This window comes from Fusarium oxysporum, chromosome 5 (genome assembly GCF_000149955.1).
Source record: "Fusarium oxysporum f. sp. lycopersici 4287 chromosome 5, whole genome shotgun sequence".
In the NCBI taxonomy this organism is placed as follows: Eukaryota; Fungi; Ascomycota; class Sordariomycetes; order Hypocreales; family Nectriaceae; genus Fusarium; species Fusarium oxysporum.
This window is the reverse complement of record NC_030990.1, coordinates 2,192,844-2,214,905: the sequence shown is the minus strand read 5'-3', so window position 1 is coordinate 2,214,905 and position 22,062 is coordinate 2,192,844. Positions and strand designations below refer to the sequence as shown.

Here is a 22,062-nt window from a genome sequence, read left to right as displayed (position 1 = left end):
AACTGACTTATAACCAACCCCAACGCGCATGGACCAGCGGTGACGTTTTCCTCTGTCTAGGTACCTACCTTATGCGCTCGTGTGATTGTTCTAATTGGGTCATGTGGCCGTTATAGTGGTGGCCCTAAGCCGATTTTGGGGATGATTTGTCTTCGATGGCAATAAGTTGATGGTCTCTAGGGTTCTCACTTGTGTTGTATAAACAAGTTCAGTGTATACCTTGTTCTTTATTTCGCCATTACTGAGACCAACCGTTTCCCTCTCTCTCTCTCTCAATTCGACAAAGATGCGCTTATCAACAACTCTCCTACCCTGTCTTGGCGCCATAACAGCGGTTATCGGAACTGACGGACAGGCTGTTGTGCCTCAAGGTCTCAATGAAAACCAAAAGACTTTGTATACAAATGACTGGGCAGATCGAATATGGAAACAAATACAAGGTGTATCGTCTTGTTCGGGATGTCAGGTAAGTCACAGCTAGTCATGAGTGTGATTACAAAGAGCTGATGACGGTGTAGGGCCTTTTATTGACTTTTAAGAGCCTCGCGAATCTGGGTGATCGATACTTTGTCAACACACTACAGGACGTATGCAAAAAGTCAAAGGTAGCCTAATAAGTCCTTATAAGATACAAAACTTGATTTGACAAATTTAGGTCGAAGATGCAGATGTTTGTGATGGAACCATCGAGCTTCAAGGACCTATTATAGCAGAGGCGTTGAGAAACGTTGCCATCGGCTCAAAGACTGCGCAGCATTTTTGCGTAACATTTCTAGGTCTCTGCCACTATCCTGCTATAGACGAATGGGAAGTCCCTGTGCCTCCTGATCACTTGCGCCGAAAGCGTCCAGTCTCGAGTGGAAGAGACCCTATCAAAGTTGTTCACTATTCCGATATACATGTTGACCAGCTCTACACTGAAGGGTCGAATTCAGAGTGTAACAAACCCATATGCTGCAGGTAAGTAACGCTTCGCCCAGTGCTCATGTTGCTGTTTTTTGACTTGAGAAGACCTTTCACAGAAAATGACGAGCCTGGGAGAGCGGTATCTCCGGCTGGACCATATGGGGAGCATACTTGTGACTCTCCTGCTTCTCTTGAGCATAGCATGTATGAAGCAATCAAAAAGTTGGTACCCGACGCCGCTTTCACGATTTTCACCGGAGACATTGTCGATCATTCAATCTGGAACACATCTTGGGACTATAATGAGCACCAAAGTGAGCATCCTTCACTCAAATCTTTCACTTAAACCTAACCTATCAAGTTATACAGTCATATGAGCACATGGATAGACATCTCGGTATAGTCTACGGAACAGCTGGTAACCACGAGTCCCATCCCACAAACGCCTACCAGCCTAGTTCCATCGGCGACGCATCCTCGTGGATCTATGACCTTCTCGCTGGGACATGGTCTCGTTGGATCGGACATGAATCAGCCTCTACAGCAGCAAGAATTGGCGCTTATTCAACCAAATATCCCCATGGTAACTTGCGCGTTATCTCTCTCAACACAAATCTGTTTTACCGTGGGAACTTCTGGCTTTTCCAGAGGAAGATGCTGCGCGATCCGAGCGGTCAGATCGATTGGCTTGTTGAAGAACTCCACGCTGCTGAGAAAGCCGGAGAGCGTGTCTATATCATTGGTCATATGCCGCTGGGTGACCGGAATGCATTCCACGATCAGTCGAATTACCTGAACCAGGTAGTAAACCGATACTCAGCAACCATCGCAGCCATGTTCTTTGGTCACACCCACAGAGATCACTTTCAGATTACATACAGTGATGCTCCGGGCAAGACCTTTAATAATGCTCTAATAACATCATATGTCGGCCCCTCACTCACTCCGATGTCAGGAATGCCCTCTTTTCGTGTCTACGATGTTGATCCCGTGACGTTCGCTGTCCTCGATGCAACTACCTACAGCGCCGACATGACATCTCCTATATACCAGACCCAAGGCCCCGTGTGGGAAAAGTATTATTCTGCAAAGGAGACATATGGCCCACTCACGAACCCTCCCCTAATCGATCACGCGGCGGAGCTCACCGCTGCATTCTGGCACAACGTCACCCACGTCTTCGAGAAGAATCAGACGGCCTTTGATGAATACATGCTACGTCTCAGCAGAGGCTGGGTACAGCCAGAATGCACCGGCGAATGTCGGTCGTCGCAGATCTGTATGCTACGAGCGGCACGGAGCCAGGATGGCTGTGACGTACCAACACTAGGTTCCTCATACCATACAAGGATGGAAAATGTTGCAGAAAGGGATGAGTGTGGCGTCTCGGTCTTGCAAGCGACGTTTTCAGCCTTGGTGGCCAAGGAGGGGGCTTTGAAGATTCTGCAAGAGATTTTGGCAGGCCTGGATGTGAAGTTGCATGGATGATCGAATATGTGTATTGTGGCAGGAATGGTACTCAAAGCCATTCTCTCAATCCTTCAGGATGTGGCCTAGACATCACAGATACGATGCAGGATAAAGAAGTAGATCTCTAGGCTTGCGTGTGGTCTATACCCGTGGACGAATACAGCACTTGGCATGGCCACTTGCTTAGAGCTTTACCAATAGGTCTATAAGTTTTCTCTCGTTATGCTCCATCACCGCCAGATCATGGAGGTTTTCTATGTTGAATTTCCAGGCGGCTTGTCTAGGAAGCCAAAAACCTTGATGTGCTCAAATATGTACCTTAGCTTTTTTGTGATCCTTTTCTGGTACAGTGTTTCAGTCCTTTGAGTCCATCTACCGGGCAGATCACATTGAGATGAGCTGTTTGTCTGGCATCCAGCAACATTTGCCAATCCGTGTCTTGTTTTCACTCGTACATCTTGCAGTGGCAACCACTATTGTCACTGTCTCAAGTCCTTCAGCCGAAGCTGTACTTATGGTCATCTTACAAAAACTACTCGTGATAACTCCTAATCGCAACTATCCGTATCGCTCCAACATCTCCCAAGCCTTAGCATCCTCATTCTCATGACCGTCAGATTGTGTCAACGGTTTCCTTAATCATACCTTTAATCTTAAAGTGATACATATAACTGCTCCATGAAGGCAGCCAATAGCGGGAATGTTCATCTTGATATTCGCCAAGTTTGGTGTATCTTGCAACCACTTAGGTTGTTCCATATATTCAGACAGTCTCTTTCGCCTTCGCATTTCGTGCTGCATTCTCAACACCCTATCATCTTAGAAGAGAAGACCTGTCTCTCCCAAAAAAAAAAAAAAAAAAGACAGGCCGGACACATAAAAGCAGTGGATGTACAATCTTACACCCTTGCTGATGCGGATATCAAGGAGCTCCGGAGACTTTCTCGGATACATCCCAACTGGTTATAATAAGCAGCTCTGTTGGCAATAGTATTTCTTTACTGGTTGTAATCAGCTTATCTCATCTGTTTTATGCGTCGTAACCCTACGTGATGATCTAAAAGCTGACAGCCTCCATTCTGGCGCCGTTCAGAAGTGTCAGCATTAAGCGCGATCACTACCTCGCGCGGCAGTTCGGATCTTTACGCTCTTGTTAATATCAAATACTTATAGAAAGTGAGGATATAAAGGAGCAGAGATACGCACTTTTGTATGTTCTTCTTAGACCCATATTAAGATAATATTCTTACTAAATCATGGATGCCCAGAATCAAGAACTCAACTTCGACGTCTGCGTGGTAGGAGCAGGACCACTCGGTCTTCTAGCACTTAAGAACCTTCGCGAGCAGGGACTCAATGCAAAAGCGTTTGAAAGGCAAGAGTACGTTGGTGGGACTTGGCATGCGTCAAACAATATCGAGCAGACAACTGCATTGGAGTACACGACAGCCAACACCTCCAAGCAATGCGTATGTTTCTTTTACTCTTCAAAGGGGGCAGATCGCAGTGTTAATAGCTTCTAGTGTTCCATTACTGATTTTCCTATGCCCGATGGTAAGCCAGCCGTACATTGCTCGTATGGCCGTGAAACTCATAGTGTTTCTAGACTTCCCTGTGCACCCCCCTCAGAAGGATCTCGAAAGATACTTCGAATCTTACGCCGAACAGTTTGACCTATATCCGCACATACGATTCTCAGTCTCAGTTGACCATGTAGAACGCGATGAGCCACGAAAGGCCTGGAGAGTCTTTCTCAAGGATGTTAAAACGGGGGTTGAAGAGGTCAGAACATTCGGTCGCGTAGTTGTCGCTACAGGCATGCTCAATACCCGCCATCTCCCCCACGTGAAAGGTCTAGAGAGGTTTTCTGGGGATGCCATTCACTCGCGGCAGTTCAAAGACGCCTCAAAGTACCAGGGCAAGAACGTGGTTGTCGTAGGTATTGGCGCAACTGGTGTGGATTCGACCTCGTTCTTGGTTAAAGCTGGAACCAACAAGGTCTATCTTAGCCATCGTGGCACCGTCTTCGTGGTAAGGACTCCAGCTCCAGCCAACTTCAGCTTCAGCTTCAGACCCTAATCATTCTTAGCTCCCCAGGAGAGTCAAGGGGAAGGCTTTCGAGCACACATTGAGTCGTCGTGTGTCCATTTGTGTGAGAACAATAGGCAACATCATGCCAAATATCTTTGCAGGTCTCATGACCAAGATGATGATCAATATACGAGATAAAGAATGGCCACACTTGAAGGAAGTATTCGGTACTCGACCAGTTGATGGAGTCCTCCATCGAGTTCCATTGTTCTCCGAGCATCTGGCGGATAACCTCAAAGATGGCACAGTCAAATCTGTACAGGGCATCAAGGAAGTAACTGGTCCCAAGACTATTACTCTTACAGACGGTACGGTTTTGGAAGATGTCGATGCCATCATCTTCTGCTCGGGCTATGGTTATGACTTTTCCATCGTCGAGGGCCCTGGCGATCCGACCGACCCGGCCATTGCCCCTGACCACCACAAGCGGATTGAGGCGACCAAGTTCTACGGCGAGGAAAACAAGTTTGCACGTCTTTTCCATGGCTTCATCTCGGAGCAGTTTCCCGACTCATTGGCGTTCCTTGGCCATATGATTATCATGAGACCTCCATTCGTACTTTACGATCTCACTACCATGGCTCTGGCGAGCTTGTGGTCTGGAGACTACCCCATGCCGTCTGCCGAAGAGAGGCGTAGGGATATTGATGATCACTATGACTATGTTGTCAAGACACTCCAGAGAGGCCCGGCTCCTCATCCTGGATTTAGGTGGAGGGCAAAGCCAACTTACGAGTTTCTGAACCAAGCAGCAGGTACAGGAGTCACCGATCGTTTGGGGTGCTTCACTTGGGAAGCCTGGAAGCTGTGGTGGAACGACCGAAAGTTTTACAACTTGCTTATGGATGGAACTGATGTGCCCGCGGTTTACAGATTGTTTGAAACAGGTCGAGGTCGCAAGCCTTGGCCTGGAGCCAGAGAGTCTATAGAGAAGACAAACCAGGAGGTGAAGGAGCTGGGAGAGCAGTGGGAGAGGGAGAATAAGGATAAGAAGACAAAGTAAACCGATGTTCATGTGGGAAAGAATTCATAGTATGGTATTTCTAGCAACTGAAGTTGAGAAGCTTGAGGTTTTGGGCATCCAAGACTTTATATAGTTAAATCAAACAATAAGCCCAAGGTCATTTATCTAAAGTTGCTACTTGAGATAGCTACAGGTAGGTATCTGTAACTGGGCAGTATATATAGTAGGAGGAAGGGCAGACGCATCAAGATCGTAATGGACTACTTATAGAAAAGCCAAGCGACAAAATCAGCTATTTCGTGAGTTATTCGATTGCCTATATAAAATTTGGGCTCCTACACCAAGGTATTTCTCTTCTTCAATGTACCCTCGAATTCATGTCGACTAGGCACTCAGGTCAGTAGCGCTGTTGTGCATAATGTTTCAGTGCAGCCTCCGTCCAAGCGCTAACCTATAGCTCAGCTATACCCCATTGGAGAATTGGCTCCCATCTACCTTAATCAACAACATACTCCAGATCTCCCACTTACACTTCTGTGAGCTTGAAACCACAAAACATTTATCGCAAAAAAGGCATCAACTGTAGCTTATGCTCGGCATTCGTCCTACTCTTAGAGCGAGGCGTTCCCTGCTGGATCTGATCCGCACCAGAGGCGAAGACGACGACAACAACAGCCAGCGAGAGCAAGGGAGCGACAGTGACGACGATAGCCTTAGCTCAGGCTCCGGGGCCAGAGGTAGCCGTTACAGAGGGAGCTTCAGTGATAAAGCCCCTGCGCCTCCCGTTAACGTTGCTACTGTTCGAGACCCCACCCGCAAAGCATCGTCATCATCCTGGCTCCACTCAAGAGCTGGGAAAGCAAGAGCAGCAGCTCTAGCGTTGGTGGACGTAGCTCGTCAAGTGCCTCTGCCAAACTCTCCACCACCATCTCCATCTCCATCTCTGTCTCCATATTCACCTTCATCAAGACCTCAACCTTCATCTCAGCCGCCTCCTTCGTCAACCCTCTCCCCCGGTTCGACAGCATCTTCCATCCGGCCCCAGTCGCCGCATTCCCCTACCTCTCCTCATCTTCAATTAGACAACGCGCCAGTTTTGTCGTTGAAGATGCCTCCTGTGCGTTGATTCCCGACCTTCCCCAAGCTTGCTGGCGACAACGCGGCGCATTTTATGCTGCTTGGTTCTCGATGCTGACTTACGGCCATCTGTAGAAAACATCAAAGGCTGCTAATAACAGCAGCAAGACCAATGAGGAAGATGGATACCAAACCGGTATGTTCTTTAACCAAGTTCAACCACCTTGCGGTGTCGCTAACACTATCTGCAGGTAAAATCTACTCCATTTCTGGGTCAGTGCCTACCGATTTCTTCAGCCTACGATCTATTCTCGACCCCCCAAAAAACACTCGAACCGATATTTTGACTGTCAACATGTCATGCTGACTTTATACAGTCCCGTCGTCGTGGCTGAGGACATGATTGGTGTTGCCATGTACGAGTTGGTCAGTTGCTATCATCCTCCATCGTCATCATCCGCCACGATCTAACCCACCGCTATTACAGGTCAGAGTAGGACATGACAACCTCGTTGGTGAAGTTATTCGAATCAGTGGCGATCAGGCCTCTATTCAGGTTTACGAGGAGACATGTACGACAGCCCATGATGAACCTCCAACAATAACAAGCTAATCATCATCGCAGCCGGCGTCATGGTTGGTGACCCTGTTACCCGTACCGGAAAGCCCTTGTCAGTCGAACTCGGTCCCGGTCTCCTCAACGGTATCTACGACGGTATCCAGCGTCCCCTCGAGGCTATTTCCAAGATGGCTAAGTCCATTTATATCCCCCGCGGTATCGCCGTCCCTGCCCTCGACCGCGAGAAGAAGTGGGAGTTCACACCCTCCGTTAAGGTCGGCGACCACCTTTCCGGTGGTGATGTCTGGGGCTCTGTCTTCGAGAACTCTTTCCTCGCAGACCACAAGATTCTGTTCCCTCCTCGCGCACGAGGAACTGTTACCAAAATCGCTGCCAAGGGCGAGTACACCGTCGTCGAGAACATCCTCGAGGTCGAGTTCGATGGCAAGAAGACAGAGTATCCCATGATGCAGACCTGGCCTGTCCGAGTACCACGTCCCTCCAACGACAAGAAGTCCGCCGATCAGCCCTTCATTGTCGGTCAGCGAGTTCTCGACGCTCTTTTCCCTAGTGTTCAAGGTGGTACCGTCGCAATTCCCGGTGCTTTCGGTTGCGGAAAGACTGTCATTAGCCAGTCTGTGTCCAAGTTCTCCAACAGTGACGTTATCGTCTATGTTGGTTGCGGTGAGCGAGGTAATGAGATGGCCGAAGTCTTGAAGGATTTCCCCGAGCTCACGATTGAGGTCGATGGCCGCAAGGAGCCTATCATGAAGCGAACCACCCTCATTGCCAACACCTCGAACATGCCCGTCGCTGCCCGAGAAGCCTCCATTTACACCGGAATTACCGTCGCCGAATATTTCCGCGACCAGGGTCTTAACGTGGCCATGATGGCTGACTCCTCTTCCCGATGGGCTGAGGCTCTTCGAGAACTTTCTGGTCGTCTAGGAGAAATGCCTGCTGATCAGGGTTTCCCTGCCTACCTGGGTGCCAAGCTTGCCTCGTTCTACGAGCGAGCCGGTCGCGTTCAGACTCTTGGTTCTCCCGAGCGCGAGGGCAGTGTCAGTATTGTCGGTGCCGTCAGTCCTCCTGGTGGTGATTTCTCGGATCCCGTTACTACATCCACTCTGGGTATTGTGCAGGTCTTCTGGGGTCTCGACAAGAAGCTTGCGCAGCGAAAACATTTCCCTTCCATCAATACATCGTTATCTTACAGCAAGTATAACACCATTTTGGATAAGTATTACGAGAAGAATTACCCCGACTTCCCTCGACTCCGCGACCGCATCAAGCAACTTCTGTCTGATTCCGAGGAGCTTGACCAGGTTGTTCAGCTTGTTGGAAAGAGTGCCCTGTCTGACCCTGACAAGATTACGTTGGATATCGCAGGCCTGATCAAGGAAGATTTCTTGCAGCAAAACGGTTACTCGGACTATGACCAGTTCTGTCCTATCTGGAAGACAGAGTGGATGATGAAGCTCATGGTGGGCTTCCACGACGAAGCCCAGAAGGTTATCGCGCAGGGCCAGAGCTGGGCCAAGGTACGAGAGGCTACTTCTGACCTGCAAGCCAACCTACGACAGTTGAAGTTTGAGGTTCCCACCGACGGCCAGGATGTGATCTCCAAGAGAGTAAGTTGTTGTTTGGTGGCATACACAAGGCATGCGCTAACTCAATTCTAGTACGAGGAGATTCAACAGAAGATGACAGACAAGTTTGCGGCTGTCATGGACGAGTAATGTAATACTAATGTTGCATTACTGGTTGTTTCTGTGTTGAAGCTATAGATAGGTCATGCTGGGGGATAGGTCAGAAGATGACCGGTATTCGATTACTGTTTGCGCCGCCCCATAGTCTAGTGTACTCGCTCAATATCAATTTGTTCTAAATACAAGGCCATTCATTATATCTCGTCCATTTATCACGAGATGGTTGTTGAAAGTATACTACGTAAGAGAGGAATGGAGATATAGTGGATCAATGAGGTGAAATGGATGAGCTGATGTGGGGCTTCTGCAGGTTAAAGTGCATTCAGCGTCAACTGTAAGAAGCATTACTTTAGACCTGCAATGGAACTAATGTGAGTTTTTTTTAAGGCAATCTCAAATATACTCTTGCTTGAAATCTATCATAAAGTTTAGGACGGTTTTAACAAACTGAAAACTCAAGGCCCTCAATCCCCTTTCAATCAACCCCTCACTGCCCGAACAATGTCCGAAGAACTTCAGGATGAAGTTGAAGCAATTAATTCCATCTACGGCGACGACAGCCTCGTCCCGACAGAAGACGACTCCTCTGTATTTATTCTCAAACTGCCAGGCAATGCATCCTCTCTGCGTCTGAAATTCCCGTCTGATTACCCCTCTAAGCCCCCCAGTGCCCTCAGTACACACCACAGTTCCGGTGGTGTCAAAGGCGCTGGTGCTCGTGATCTGGCACTCTTCCGAGACGCTCTGGGCGAAGTATTTCAAGAGGGCCTGGTTTGCCTATTCGATGCCGTGGAGGAGTTTACGCGGCGTGCGGAGGAGCAGAAGCCAGAGCCTGAAAGTGAGCCCCAAGCTCCATCGACACCTGAAGAAGAAGACTACGAGCAACCAGACTTTCCTCCTCCGGAATGGGTTCTATCCGATCTTGTGACAGAGTCAAAATCAACATTCTTAGCACATGTCGCACGAGTGACTTCTCCTGATCAGGCTCGATACTACGTCCAACTCTTGCTCTCATCAGACAAACGCATACGCAGCGCCACGCACAACATGACAGCATGGCGGATCCGTGGCCCCGGGGCTACGAGTTTCCAGGACTGCGATGATGATGGCGAGACAGCTGCCGGTGGAAGGATGTTGCATCTGATGCAGGTCATGGATATCTGGGATGCCATGGTGGTGGTGACGAGGTGGTACGGCGGTGTTCAGCTAGGACCTAGAAGGTTTGCGCTCATCAATGCCGTAGCTAGAGACGGGTTTGTAAAATCCGGTTTGGTAAAAGAAGAGAGGCAGGAGAAGAAAAGGGGGAAGTGAGCAATGAGGTCCTGATATCGTGACCCTTTCCTTCAGGTCAGCTTACCGATTTGATCTTCAAGAGACTGGGTTCTAGATACGGCAATAATTGGTAAAGATAAGCTTGAACGACGTGTAAGGTCATGGGAAACGATGTACTGGCCGAAGGTACTTTATAATACCTTATTTTAAGTGATGGGCTTGACAACCCCAGAGCGTAATGATTGCCGGGGGTTCAACCCACACCATGCCTTGCGAATAATCTAACTTCGATTACGTCCAATATCTCAAAAACGACTGAGGGCCATTTAAATATAACTGTGGGACTTTCACGCGCATGCTGCGCGGTATGGGAGACGGGTTTATAACATCAGCAACAGAGTGTTTCACTTGGTACTATAACATGGTATCAATATAGAAGCCAGGCACATCTCCAGGAACTTTTCCCCTGACAAAATACTAAAATTTTCAAGTCAGATAATGATTTTACACAAACCCAACAGCCCGGCTTCTTAGAAAACAAACGCCATCTCCGTTGCGCCATTGGTCATATGCTCATAGATTGTGAGCTTTCCATAATTTTACATCATTGTGACAGTCTTATCTTCCATCGCAAGTATATTGATCAAGCTCAAAGCATCACAGCTCTTCACTGAGCAATGGCTTCAATATACCCATAGCCCTGACAGACTGCTCTTCAGAAAGAATCACAGCACCTGCCTGAGCAGTCGAGAGATAAGATAATTCAGAACTCGCCGCTATCTGGGTGTCTTGTACGAGTATACCAGCGACACCGCAAACAATACCCGTGGCCTCCAGAGGAAGAGTTTTCAAGTCCAGGAAGATCGGTATCAGGCTAGCATCTGTGTCCCCAACGAGGGAGTCGCCAAATATGTCGAGAAGATTCTTGTCGAGCAAGAGGGATGGCGGGTCATCCTGAGCAAGAGTGACGGACATAAATCGAGGCTGCGAGACGAGCGCTGAGATGATGCATGTGTAGAGCTTTGTGTCCACATTGTCTGCCCAACTTGGTCGGCGGCCGTTTCCTGTTGCGTGACGGCTGATTGAAGGCCTTTGATGGGTGAAGTTTGCAAGCTGCGATGCTTCGCGACCTGAACATTGCACCAATTCAAGCGCTTCCTCAATCTGGGGTGCCACATGCCTCTTCTTAAGTGTACCAAAAATGCGTGTTTGCAACTCAGCGACATTGAGAGGGAGGCCCTCATGTGGCGGAGAAGTTGCAGACAACCCAGTGCCCTGCTTGTGATTGGCAGCGGAAGTGATGAAGTTGGACTCGTTGTCGGACAGCTCGAAGCCTTTTGCGATGAGAGACTTGACCACGTTTTCCCGCTCTTTCGTAGGGACTAGGATGAAGTCTGAGTAATAGGTCGTGATGAAGAAGATGGGGATACCAGCGAGGGCTAGCGGAGAGGTCAATTCCATCACACGACCGCCTGCATCAAGCCCAGCGCTTATGACTGAAAGTACCATATAGGATTCTTTGGAAACGGAAACAGTTTTCGCAATGTCGCGCGGCATGGCTTTAAGGACTGGCTCGAAGACATTTTGAGCCCATGAGGTGTGACAGACAACCGAACACTCAAGGGGAGTGATGCTAATATTCAGAAAGCCATGCTGGCCATCAGGTGTGAGTCCCTGCAACTCGTACTCGGGCGAATCGCGCAGGCCTCCCGTTCCCTGAGATTGTGGCAGAAGTACTCGGAGAATTGGCTGGAGCAGGGTCGAGTAGAGGCTGAGAGGGATGTGAATCAGCGTATATGTGCCATCCTAGAGATAAAATGTCAGGATCGAAGTAACTCTTTGAAAAGTTACTTCTAACTGCTGCCGCTGCTGATACACCAAAGGATCAATTCTTTTGCGAGGAGGCGTAACACTTACAAGAAATGATACCTGCGCGTTCATGATGAACGGCTAGCATTGGAGAGGTCCAGGGCCCTTGTGCTACGGGATTGGGTCAAGGTGTAGATGGAGCGCAATGCAAATGTTCTACTGTTGGCAGAGTCAAGCCGGTTGTAGCTTGCGACAAGTCGGCGCGATGTAAAAATCGAGTGACCGACTGGATCATGAAGATGTTTCGTCTCAGCGTTGTTGTAAGGTTTGGGCTAAGCTGGAGAGGAACAAGAGACAAAGGAGCAGCCAGTGTCCGAAAACCTGGTAAACTTTGATTTGGTCTAGAGTGCAGGCAAGATTTGAAGGCGAAGAGTTTTGCGAGGGAATTGAGAAAGGTTGGAGGTAAGTCCAGACCAGACAATGGAGGGCACGATAAGGGTAAACCCACGTTATTAACTCTCTTCCTGATCTTACCTTTTAAAGAGTAACTTCAACTGCTCCAAGTATCGCTATCTCTAAGCCGAACGGGAAGGGCACGTCCCTCGATCGAGCCCAGCCCTGCAGGCAGGGTTTTGCCGTCTGAGACCAGGTCCGGTGCCATGGCCAACTTGGGGACTAGTCCAGTTGGCCGAGTTGGCTATGACGGCAGAAACGTTGATGGACACGCATAGGTGGGGTATCCTGACTGGTAGCTCTTTTCAGGACGCTGGCTTTGACCTCTTTGCCAGCGACTTGACTTTCAAAAACCCTGCTGGCAGCTAACCGTTTAAGCTCGACGTGCTCTGAACATTTCCGTTTGTCTGCTGGTTTCGAGATATATGTAGAGCTCCATGGGCAAACATTGATCAACATTATCCACGGGAGATAGACAGACTCGCGTCAAGAAAGGCTCTTGAGGGCTGCTTCGTTGCAGATCTTGGCCCAATGTCCGATGCACGTAGACACATTGCTTCTGTTCAGGTACGGCAGAGCCCGTAAAGTGCAGATGGCATCTATGATTTTGGCCGAGGTCGTTCCACGACAGCGACTGCAGGAAGCGTATGGCCACTGTCCTCTACGTCTGAACACGTCTGGGTTGTGGCGCCTTGAGCACAGAGCATCGGGAAATGTGCCATGTAACGCTGCCGCATGACAGCCATGCTCTCACTACGTTGCTATTAAAACTGGTATTTGTTCGATATGAGTGCGTCACAATTGTCCTGAGATCGGCTCGTGATGTAGGAGTCAACGATGAACGGATATTCTGATAGGTTCGGGTCCCTGGAGCACTCTCTCAAGGGAGCCCATCCCATCTGAGAATGAAGTCGGTTTTGGTGCGTGGGGGCAGGCAAGTGGTGAGCTGCCCTCTATCCTTGTACTGACTTGGGAAGATCGGAAGAGGACGAGATCCTTGTGTTGTGGTGTGCGAGTAGACGAGGTGAGGCAAGTGGTCACAACCAAGAACGTGAACCATGGTCCATGTCCTACGGCAACAGTCAGGAGCTAGATGAGCAGTATCGTAACGTTTTCTGACCGTACTCCCTTACAAAATTAAAATTATCGACTTGACAACTATCAAGTATTCACTATCTCAATCCTTTTCGCGTCCACGTGAGGGATACGCAGTTGCTGCTTGCCTTGATCAGCTCAACCTTTGCTAGGCCATAGCTCGTACAGAGCCAGCCAAGGAGTACTATTTTGTTGATTCCATTCAGTAAGCGGGCGATCTTTGAACCTGAATGCATTCATCAGGCTAACGACAAGGTTGTGGAGGATGGCGATGTGTAGGTGTTGGTTGCTGTTGAGAATGAGGTGAGCTTCATGGCTTTTCGGTTAGAGCGTGTGCCGTTGTCATAAGTGAGGCGTCCAAAGATCATCCTCCTTGGTCTGGAGAGGATGGGGATCATACCTTCTGTACGGTGACAAGCAGTTGGAAGCAACTCACCGACCAGCAGCTACCTTGCTGTGCTTCACCTTTTCGCCGTCACATGTGCATTTTATCGGACATAAAATGCCCTTTTCTTCACCTTGGAAACGTCACAATTCAGACTTGTCATTTTGGAGACATCCATGGATCCAGCTCGGGTCAGCTCCAACGATAAATGATGGACCCTAAGTACAGGATCCTGTGGCTTTCCACAATTGGAAACACCCTAGAAACCCCAGCTTTCGGGCATCCCAACTTCCAACGTTGGATCGGTATGGCCGAGACATCGAAAGCAGCCATGATTCCATGGTATGACTTCGCCTCAAAGTCGCATACATACATACATACATACATACATAGAAGCTTGCACCTCTGTACAGCACACGAATGTGCCTCTCCAGGTGTCAGCTGTCCCTGGGCCTCCAGCCGCTGCCTTGCTTTCAGCACCAACGAACAAGAGTGACATGATGCCTCTAAGCAGGTCCGTCGCCGTCACATTGCATGACTCTCATCCGCTGCACGCGTCTAAATACGGCTGTCTTTGAACTACTCACCTCGGTATATTCTGACACTATACCACAACACAGTTTCTCGGAAACCTCATTCCATTATCAAAGTGCAACTGTCCATGTAGGGTGATGTGATTACCCCACGAAAGCCGGCGTTGCAGCGGGCGCAATACGTCCAAAGCTCTTTTTGAAGGAGCCGTGTCTAAACTTGACTTCTCTATCACGCTTGTCAGTGGCTCAGATATGGCACCATTGACCGGACCCGTGATTCACTGCGTGGCCTCCTGCTTGCTGGTAGGCATGCTTTTGCTTTGCATTGCATCGTCCTGCCTATTTGCCTTGCATTAAGAGTGACGCAGTGCATGTCGCGCTGTCAACTTCTGACTGAAGGGCACCATGACGAAGTTGACAAGTTGATTGCGACACCAGATGCCGACCAATGTGCCATACGAGGCAGCCCATGATCAAATTGAGTCGGTAGCGCAGCTAGGCCTATAGACAGCACGCCCTCGAAAATGGATGCTGCTTCATTAATGCCTATCAGCAAAGAGGGGCAGCTGTCCTGTTGTTTGTGGGACGGAACGCCAAGTGGGCTACGAGATAAAGGGTTCCGGGGTAGAGGCTTACAACTCATCATATCGTAATACGATTCGAGAGAGGCACGTCTGATAACTACTACTTGGTAGTATCTTAGGTTGCGAGCCAGAACTACGATCTGATGAGTATGTATCGAATACCTAAACAACACCGTGTTCGGGTAAATATATTTCCTATTGTTCTGTGCCGCTGATCGACCTAAGAACTTCCTGTCCTGTCGTCCGCTTGAGAATGTCACTCCTGAAGTGTCGAGAGAAAGCGGAGGGGGTTCATGCATGACATCGCTCATTTAGGAGAGCCAGCCACGCCCCGATATTGCCTAGCACCACCAATAACCACAACCGACGAATTACCAAACCCAGTTCCTCTCACACAAACATATTCTTTTCGTTGCCTAGCAACAAGGAGCCGATTGCATCTCTCCTCATCATGGACACAACCTGTACGTAGTAGAGAGGGCCTCGTCCAGAGATGCGGTTAGGATCGGGTATCATCATTTGAGACAACTCATTTCATTCCGATTACGACCTAGCCAAAAGTTTAATCATCGCTTAACTCCAACAACAACCAGGTTTCTCGGACTTTGTTCATAGTCAAACACCGTCTCGACCCACGCGTGACGGACGAGATCGTCGTGTTCTTTCAGAAATGTCCACCGGTCTGATACAATAAGGGATTCGACTGCCATCGCACTGAATGCCATGAGGCTCCAGACAGCACATAGCTCCTTTTTCCGAGGCATATACAATGCCTCGTACCTCTCGATCTCCTCGTCTGAGATGTCGCCCATTTTCTCCTGCATCACGTCTGCATACTGTTTGTACTCGTTGTTTGTCGTGAGCTTCTCCACCGCGCCGCGGACATAGGACTTGAACGACCCATAGCAACTTTTCCTGAGTGATCCAATGATGACTGGATTGGTGCTGATGTCGAAGGGGCTCTCACTGTCATCCTGGGTTGAGGCTGCAGTATCCGCCTGTGATTCTCCTTGGCTACCTGTATGCCGCACTTTCTTCACCACGCCTCGATCAAGGAACATCTTTTGCAAGACTGCTCGGTAGAAATGTCGAGAGAAGAATCCAGCACTCTCCTTCTCGGTCCAATTCTGCGGTGCTTGGCAAGCCATCATGCGGGCTGTGATGTTCAATCGCACGCCATCTCCCTGATATGCAGAAAACTTCTGGCTCATCGGGAATCCCTGTGGGTCATGCTTTTCTGATTCCCGAACGAGCCGACCGTTGACAGCTTGGAGAGTCGGCCTCAAGAAAGCGTGCTTGTATGTTGGAGGACCGAGTTTCTCGGTCATCAGGTTGTAACAACACCCAACGATGGCCACGGCTCGAATGTCCGGGTTGAGGACCAGAGAGCGGATTCCAAAGTGTGACAGATTTCCGCAAGAATGGATTGACATAGCCATCAGGCTTAGGTCCTTCTTCTCGTCTTCAGTTTGACTCCCAGGGTTGATTTGGGCAATGACGTCGGCCAGGTCGCCAGTTTCCAGTCGACCTGAGATGTACTGAACAGACCCCTTACCTTTTTCCACGGTATATTCGGCTTCGAGTTCTTTGACAGGTCTAAACTCAAAAGCTTCATCTCCTGCAACCTCGCGAATAGCCTTGGCCAAGGCCTCTGGGTCCTCTTGGCCATCAGGCCCCCGCGCTTCTAAAATCTTCGTCCATAGCTTCTTGTTCCTCATGACCTTTGGCTTAACGGCTAATCCAGAAGACACGTCTAGACCTCTCGCTGCCGTGACGTTGTTCTCTCGTCCCTCGACAGCTACAACATGCCTGTTATAAGGCTCGCTTGCCATGGCCCGGCCCAGATAGTTTTGGCCGCTACCGAAGTCCACGTAGTGAGATATCTCATAGCCGCACTGCGAACTGATGTCTTCTGATAGTCGGGCCAGGTAGTCCGCGAAGTTGGTGACTTCGTGAGTCTTTTTGACGTTCATGCCCACAGCTACCGACCGTGGCAGGACCGGCAATTTCTCTGAAGGGGGCGTAAATGATCGGCCAAGAGAAAGACTACGGACTGTTCGAATGTAATCTATGAGACTCGCTGGCGGCTGCTCTCCTTCCAGCTTTAGATTGTCTAAATCATCCCGCATGAGAAGGTCAAGAAACTCCATGAGACTCCTTGAGAGGATGAATGCGTGCCATTCTTTGGGAATGGCATAATGAAAGAGACCAGGCTCGATGGTGAAAAAGTCGAGGATATGGACCCCGCCGCAGAGAATCTGAAAAGTCTCAGACGTTCGCACGAATTTAAGAAGCTCATCGATATATTCCTCTGGCGAGGAGAAGTTGCCATTGAATGGCAGGGGATTTTCTGGTATCATATTGAATGTTTGTATGGGCTACCCTGTAGAGTTATCAATGTTGATGGCCTGCGAGATGAAGCATGATCAATACGTACAAGTTCAATATATCTGCCGTTTACTATTCGAGTGTTGCCTTTATATGAATATTGACGTTGAAAGGCTGGCTATCTGACAACGGTAGTAAATCCCGTCGACCCAAGAGTAAGTGCAGTTGTGTATGGATATAAGGAAGTTGTCAACAAACTCGAGGAAATATCTGAACTCGACTGAACTCCAGACTTTCTGATACGAACAAGGAGGTAATGAGATAACTTTAGTGCTTTCAAAACACGAATTCGAAAGCAGTTTTGCGGAGTTCTCAACCACAACCATCTTTCTTAGTTTAGTATCTTTGTGTGCGGGTCAAATTTGTAGGTGAGTCGTCGGTGAACCCAGAAGATACGTACCGCGGGCCTCTCACCGAGGACTTCCGGGTTAAGCTCACCTGCAGGGTCCATGCAACGTCATCTCTCGGAACCTTCGTTGTCGCAGCCTCCCGAATATCGTGAAACACCTGGCCTAATACTCACTAATCCACTCCTTTTTCCACCAAGTCGCGCAGAATCCTCGCGCATTGTGTTTACTGCGTATGGTCACTTTGACGCTGTCAGGATGATGTCCTCTACCAACGACGAGGATCCTTTCCTCCAGGTCCAACAGTACGTCTTCGTCTTCCTGGTGCTTCGTTGTTGTTAACAAGACCTGCGCAGAGATGTTCTCAACCAGATGGCGAATGCCCGGCCTCTATTTGCATCATATCTCCGGATCCGCTCGCTTTCCACGGATGCCAATTCTCCTGAACTCGCATCAGCTCGCTCCGATCTCGAGTCCGCCTTGTCATCCCTTGCCGACGACTTAGCAGATCTGGTCGCATCTGTTCGAGCTGTTGAATCCGAACCATCGCAATTTGGCCTATCACCACATGAAGTCACGCGACGAAAACGACTCGTCCAAGAGGTTGGCGGCGAGATCGATGATATGCACGATGAGCTCGCCAAAAAAGTGGACGCGGGCGACTTGCCTGACCCGAATGCGTTTGCCATTGATGGTGATGCGGAGGATAACTATGCCGAGTTCGAGCAACAACAGCAGATGGAAATGATGCACGAGCAGGATCAGCATCTGGACGGCGTGTTTCAAACAGTGGGTAACTTACGTCGCCAGGCGGATGATATGGGCAGAGAGCTCGAGGAGCAGCGTGAGATGTTGGAGGAGGTAGATACCGTGGCTGATCGCGTTGGTGGCCGGTTGGCAACAGGCGTTCAGAAACTTCAGTATGTGATGCGACAGAACGAGGACCGATACAGCAGTTGCTGTATAGCGGTTCTGATATTCGTCCTCATCCTATTGTTGATTCTCCTTCTAATCCTGTGATGTTTTGTATCCAGGTCAAAAGACGAATGCATAGCTCTGTTGTAAAGAGCATTTATGACACTATAACATCTAGGAATTTGGAGTTTAGGCTGGGATCACTTTAATGACTACCAATACAGGGACCGGGTATTTCTTTCTTTTTGTCTTGAATCTGTATACTACAAACAAGGATAGAGCAGCAGCGGCCATTTTGTACCCCAATGGCACCTTATAATTTAACAAGTTTATCAAACATATAACACGCCGCCAAGGACGATGCCTAGAATGGATCATCTTGCAGTAGAGCGGTCTTCAGTTTCGTAAATTTTTAACATCCCGGCCGAGAGTTTCTTCGAGTTGGTATTCGGTTGATCATACAACAGGGCGTCTTTCGCCGCTAAGTCAAGATCAACCCAGATTCGGTCTTGAGCACATCTGCCAGAGCAGCCAAGGAGCCAGCAGCAGTCGCATTTTGCGGTGCCTTCTTGGGGAACTCGATGAGAGCAAGTCGTAGTGCTGCCAAAGCTGCATTGCCGTAGAAATTGAGAAAACGCTGCTCGTGTCCCTGAATCATGGATCGCAGCACCACATATTGAGTGTTTGACGTCTCATTGGGCGGTGAGTTGACAATGTAAGCGAGCGCCCTCCAGTAATTTGTGGGTGGGTAGGGGTTCTTTTTGGAAGATTTGCCGAAATCTCTCAGAGATAGAGAAGCAAAGCCGGCGCCCAAGCCAGTCATCCTATCGTTATGGCTTTGTTCGGTAATCCATGATGGCCCGTCCTTCTTCCAGCCGATTGCCATACGGCCGCGTTCAGTTTTGTCACTGCCTCTGTGGCCGAATAGCACTGGGCACACTATTCGATATTTGGCCATGAGAATATCGACTAAAGACTGACCTCGCCATTGGAATTCCTTGGTGGAGAAGATATGAGCTGCAAATACACCAACAGGGTCTGCAGCCTTAGGATTTGCGCCACCCTCGTTAATGAATTGGCTGACAATACCCTTGGCGCAGATGTTTATGAGATATATGAAGAGTGAGGGCAGAGTAGCCTCGTTGTTTGGAGAGCCTTCCACGGGCTCTCTTTTATCAACCACAAAGAGACTGACATCAATCGGAGGACTTGGTATCCGGCCTTCCAAAGCCTCTTTCAGTGCTGCCGTAATTTTGTTGATCTGAGAGGTGTTAGCAATGGTCTCAAAATCGATGCTTATGACTTACAGGTTGGGCATTTGCACCCTTCCCACCCGTCAATTGACCAATAGCAACTCGAATTTCTCGTCGAGCAGCACCCAGCTTGCCCTTAAGAGGCGACCCGGCGACCTTGGATTGAGCTTGCAACTCTTTTCGTAGTTTCTTGAGCTCTTGGTGAATCTGGGAATAGCGGTCAATGCTGGGTGCAGATTTAGACTGCACAGGCTGTACTGTGGGCGCTGCAGACTTGACTGCGGGCTGAGGAATGGTCGTAGCAGCTGGGGCTGTAGATTGTATTGTAGCCCCGTTTAACTTCTGTGGTAGGCTTTCAAAAGCAGGTTGTGTGGTGCCGAATTGGTTGCTCGGTTTCGTTTGAGTAAAACTTGCTGTCGTAGCGGAAGCTGATGCCGGGCCTGTCGCAGGAGAGACAATGGGTTTCTTTGCATCTAAGGCCGGTGTCACATCTTTGATTTGAGTTGCTCCGTTCGTCTTCGTAGGTTCCGGTTTGGCTGGAGAAGGTGGTTGCGGTGCGGGCTCTGGGGGTAAACGAGGGACCGTCTTTGCCTTGAGCTCCCGTAGTCTTTTTTCTTCCGCAACTACTGCAGCTTCCGCTTTGAGCCTCTCCTCCTCTCTACGCTCCTCAGCAACAATGCGCTTGTGCTCCTCCTGTAGCTCATGGAGCTCATACACCCGTATAGCTGCTTGGCGTACGCGGTCATGCTCTAGTTGCGCTGCAGCCAGAGCATCCCGATGGTTCAGTTCATTGTTTCGCGAGTCGAGAAGGAAAGTTGCTGCTATGTTGCGATCCGGGCTGGAAAGCAACTGATTGCGCCTCACGGGCGACGAGAATGTCATGTCGTATACAAAGGGCTCCCAGGTCCGTTATTCGGATCGCATCTGGAAGTTGGAAGATTTTGAATCAAAAGAGTAACAATCTTGGTTCTCGGCGGCACAAAAGTGTTCTTTGAGTTCTGCAGAAAAAGAAAAAGGGTGTGAAGAAGATGTCGACTGCCGAAGTCTCGTGAAGTTTATATGCAGCAGTTGATAAATCGTGTTAAGGCAGCCCTTTAGAAGAGGCTGGATGTCGATCCATTGGATCAAAACATCAGGTAGGTGGTTCCTATTGTACGACCAGGTCCTTATTGTCGACTATTGAACCACGAGCTAGTCGAAAATGGTATAGCTAATTTTTGAGAGGAAGTAGATTCAGCTCGGCCCGCTAAAATAAAGTCCCGACATGCGCCACATGTACATGCAAGCTACAGCATGAGTCTTTTGGGTACCCTACATTGATGAACATGATTCAAGGAATTAATAGGTACGGGCCAGTTTTGTGAAACATGGCTTCGACAGTGCCCATGTATGTAGCTGCTTCCTTGACCATGGGTAAACAGAAATGGGAACCATTTTCTAGGTAACAGACGCAACCGACAGCGCAGCCCCTTGTTTATAAGGAGTAGTAAGCTTCATGGTAGTTGCTTGATAATGCAGAGTGATAGCCGCACATGGGGATGCCTCGAATTCCTGAGGTTGACCAAGATATTGCACACTGTACTTCCTGAGGAAGTCGATTTGAAACTTTTAGACACCATGAGGCGCGATGGAGTATCCCGACTGAAGGGTTGCATTGCATTGCTGGTGACTCGAATCTAGAACACTGATAGTTGTGATTCACTGCCGACCTAAGGGCCGGGCCATTGCTGGCCATTTGTGTAAGGTAGCTTACTTAAGCCCCATTCGAGGTAAGCGGAAGTTGACTTCGAATCCACCGAAGCCAGTCTGAGAGACTGAGGACATTGAACACCAAGAGTGAACAAAAGTGCTGAACTCTGTGTTGATTTACATGACCGGGCTTTTTAAGCTCGAGATCGTCTCGAACACAATACGTGTCATGTCATTACTGTATACGCATGGCATCAGTTACCAACAACAGTATTGCAAATCAGCCAATATAAGTAAGGTAACTTGGGAATCTGAAATGCCGAATGACCTAGGCACTGTTGAAACAGAACACAACCAGTTCTGGAACTGCTAAGACTTTCTATTGGAAGCTGGTTTAATTTTCTTCGTGAATGATTTTCACTTTAAGCGAGGCCTTGAACATTTCTGGCAGAGTGAAGAAGCATTTCATCCTCACTACCTTACTCGAAAAGACAGCTACCGTGAAGTGACTGGTTAGCTGTGGACTACTTGCAGATTATCCCGGTTTTTGATGGAAATATAGA

At 49.0% G+C, this 22,062-nt stretch overlaps 9 protein-coding genes across 11 annotated transcripts; 6 read left to right on the top strand and 3 right to left on the bottom strand.

Moving 5' to 3' along the window:
- Nucleotides 1-79: 79 nt before the first annotated feature.
- FOXG_01806 (uncharacterized protein) lies at nt 80-2,811 on the top strand. Its single transcript, XM_018378832.1, has 5 exons — nt 80-466; nt 519-605; nt 656-960; nt 1,012-1,220; nt 1,268-2,811. The coding sequence occupies exons 1-5, from the start codon at nt 287-289 to the stop codon at nt 2,392-2,394; spliced, it is 1,908 nt and encodes a 635-aa protein (XP_018234813.1). The 5' UTR covers nt 80-286; the 3' UTR covers nt 2,395-2,811.
- Nucleotides 2,812-3,611: 800 nt separating this feature from the next.
- Nucleotides 3,612-5,586, top strand: FOXG_01805 (uncharacterized protein). Its single transcript, XM_018378831.1, has 4 exons — nt 3,612-3,845; nt 3,900-3,930; nt 3,983-4,407; nt 4,466-5,586. Exons 1-4 carry the CDS (start codon nt 3,633-3,635, stop codon nt 5,468-5,470), a joined length of 1,674 nt encoding a protein of 557 aa, XP_018234812.1. The 5' UTR covers nt 3,612-3,632; the 3' UTR covers nt 5,471-5,586.
- A 346-nt stretch (nt 5,587-5,932) lies between these two features.
- Nucleotides 5,933-9,013, top strand: FOXG_01804 (V-type proton ATPase catalytic subunit A). 2 transcript variants are annotated; one of them, XM_018378829.1, is made up of 7 exons: nt 5,933-6,548; nt 6,644-6,704; nt 6,760-6,781; nt 6,886-6,934; nt 6,996-7,080; nt 7,134-8,698; nt 8,750-9,013. In XM_018378829.1, the coding sequence occupies exons 1-7, from the start codon at nt 6,021-6,023 to the stop codon at nt 8,804-8,806; spliced, it is 2,367 nt and encodes a 788-aa protein (XP_018234810.1). In that variant the 5' UTR covers nt 5,933-6,020; the 3' UTR covers nt 8,807-9,013. The 2 variants fall into 2 exon arrangements, with proteins under 2 accessions (XP_018234810.1, XP_018234811.1); XM_018378830.1 differs by having other exon boundaries at nt 6,760-6,934.
- Nucleotides 9,014-9,114: 101 nt separating this feature from the next.
- Nucleotides 9,115-10,319, top strand: FOXG_01803 (uncharacterized protein). The gene is made up of 2 exons (XM_018378828.1): nt 9,115-9,147; nt 9,237-10,319. Exon 2 carries the CDS (start codon nt 9,278-9,280, stop codon nt 10,085-10,087), a length of 810 nt encoding a protein of 269 aa, XP_018234809.1. The 5' UTR covers nt 9,115-9,147; nt 9,237-9,277; the 3' UTR covers nt 10,088-10,319.
- Nucleotides 9,143-14,075, bottom strand: FOXG_01802 (uncharacterized protein). Of its 2 annotated transcripts, XM_018378826.1 has the most exons (3): nt 13,806-14,075; nt 11,966-13,694; nt 9,143-11,854 (listed from the first exon to the last, which is right to left on the bottom strand). In XM_018378826.1, the coding sequence occupies exons 2-3, from the start codon at nt 11,987-11,989 to the stop codon at nt 10,706-10,708; spliced, it is 1,173 nt and encodes a 390-aa protein (XP_018234806.1). In that variant the 5' UTR covers nt 11,990-13,694; nt 13,806-14,075; the 3' UTR covers nt 9,143-10,705. The 2 variants fall into 2 exon arrangements, with proteins under 2 accessions (XP_018234806.1, XP_018234807.1); XM_018378827.1 differs by having other exon boundaries at nt 10,312-13,694.
- FOXG_18188 (uncharacterized protein) lies at nt 12,575-12,679 on the top strand (the record flags this gene model as incomplete). Its single annotated transcript, XM_018398238.1, has 1 exon — nt 12,575-12,679. The coding sequence occupies one exon, from the start codon at nt 12,575-12,577 to the stop codon at nt 12,677-12,679; it is 105 nt and encodes a 34-aa protein (XP_018234808.1).
- A 957-nt stretch (nt 14,076-15,032) lies between the features above and the next one.
- FOXG_01801 (uncharacterized protein) lies at nt 15,033-17,630 on the bottom strand. The gene is made up of 2 exons (XM_018378825.1): nt 17,345-17,630; nt 15,033-17,290 (listed from the first exon to the last, which is right to left on the bottom strand). Exon 2 carries the CDS (start codon nt 17,265-17,267, stop codon nt 15,474-15,476), a length of 1,794 nt encoding a protein of 597 aa, XP_018234805.1. The 5' UTR covers nt 17,268-17,290; nt 17,345-17,630; the 3' UTR covers nt 15,033-15,473.
- Nucleotides 17,631-17,686: 56 nt separating this feature from the next.
- On the top strand, nt 17,687-19,600 carry FOXG_01800 (uncharacterized protein). The gene is made up of 2 exons (XM_018378824.1): nt 17,687-17,947; nt 17,999-19,600. The coding sequence occupies exons 1-2, from the start codon at nt 17,745-17,747 to the stop codon at nt 18,660-18,662; spliced, it is 867 nt and encodes a 288-aa protein (XP_018234804.1). The 5' UTR covers nt 17,687-17,744; the 3' UTR covers nt 18,663-19,600.
- FOXG_01799 (uncharacterized protein) lies at nt 18,568-20,985 on the bottom strand. The gene is made up of 2 exons (XM_018378823.1): nt 19,865-20,985; nt 18,568-19,818 (listed from the first exon to the last, which is right to left on the bottom strand). The coding sequence occupies exons 1-2, from the start codon at nt 20,690-20,692 to the stop codon at nt 19,039-19,041; spliced, it is 1,608 nt and encodes a 535-aa protein (XP_018234803.1). The 5' UTR covers nt 20,693-20,985; the 3' UTR covers nt 18,568-19,038.
- Nucleotides 20,986-22,062: the final 1,077 nt, after the last annotated feature.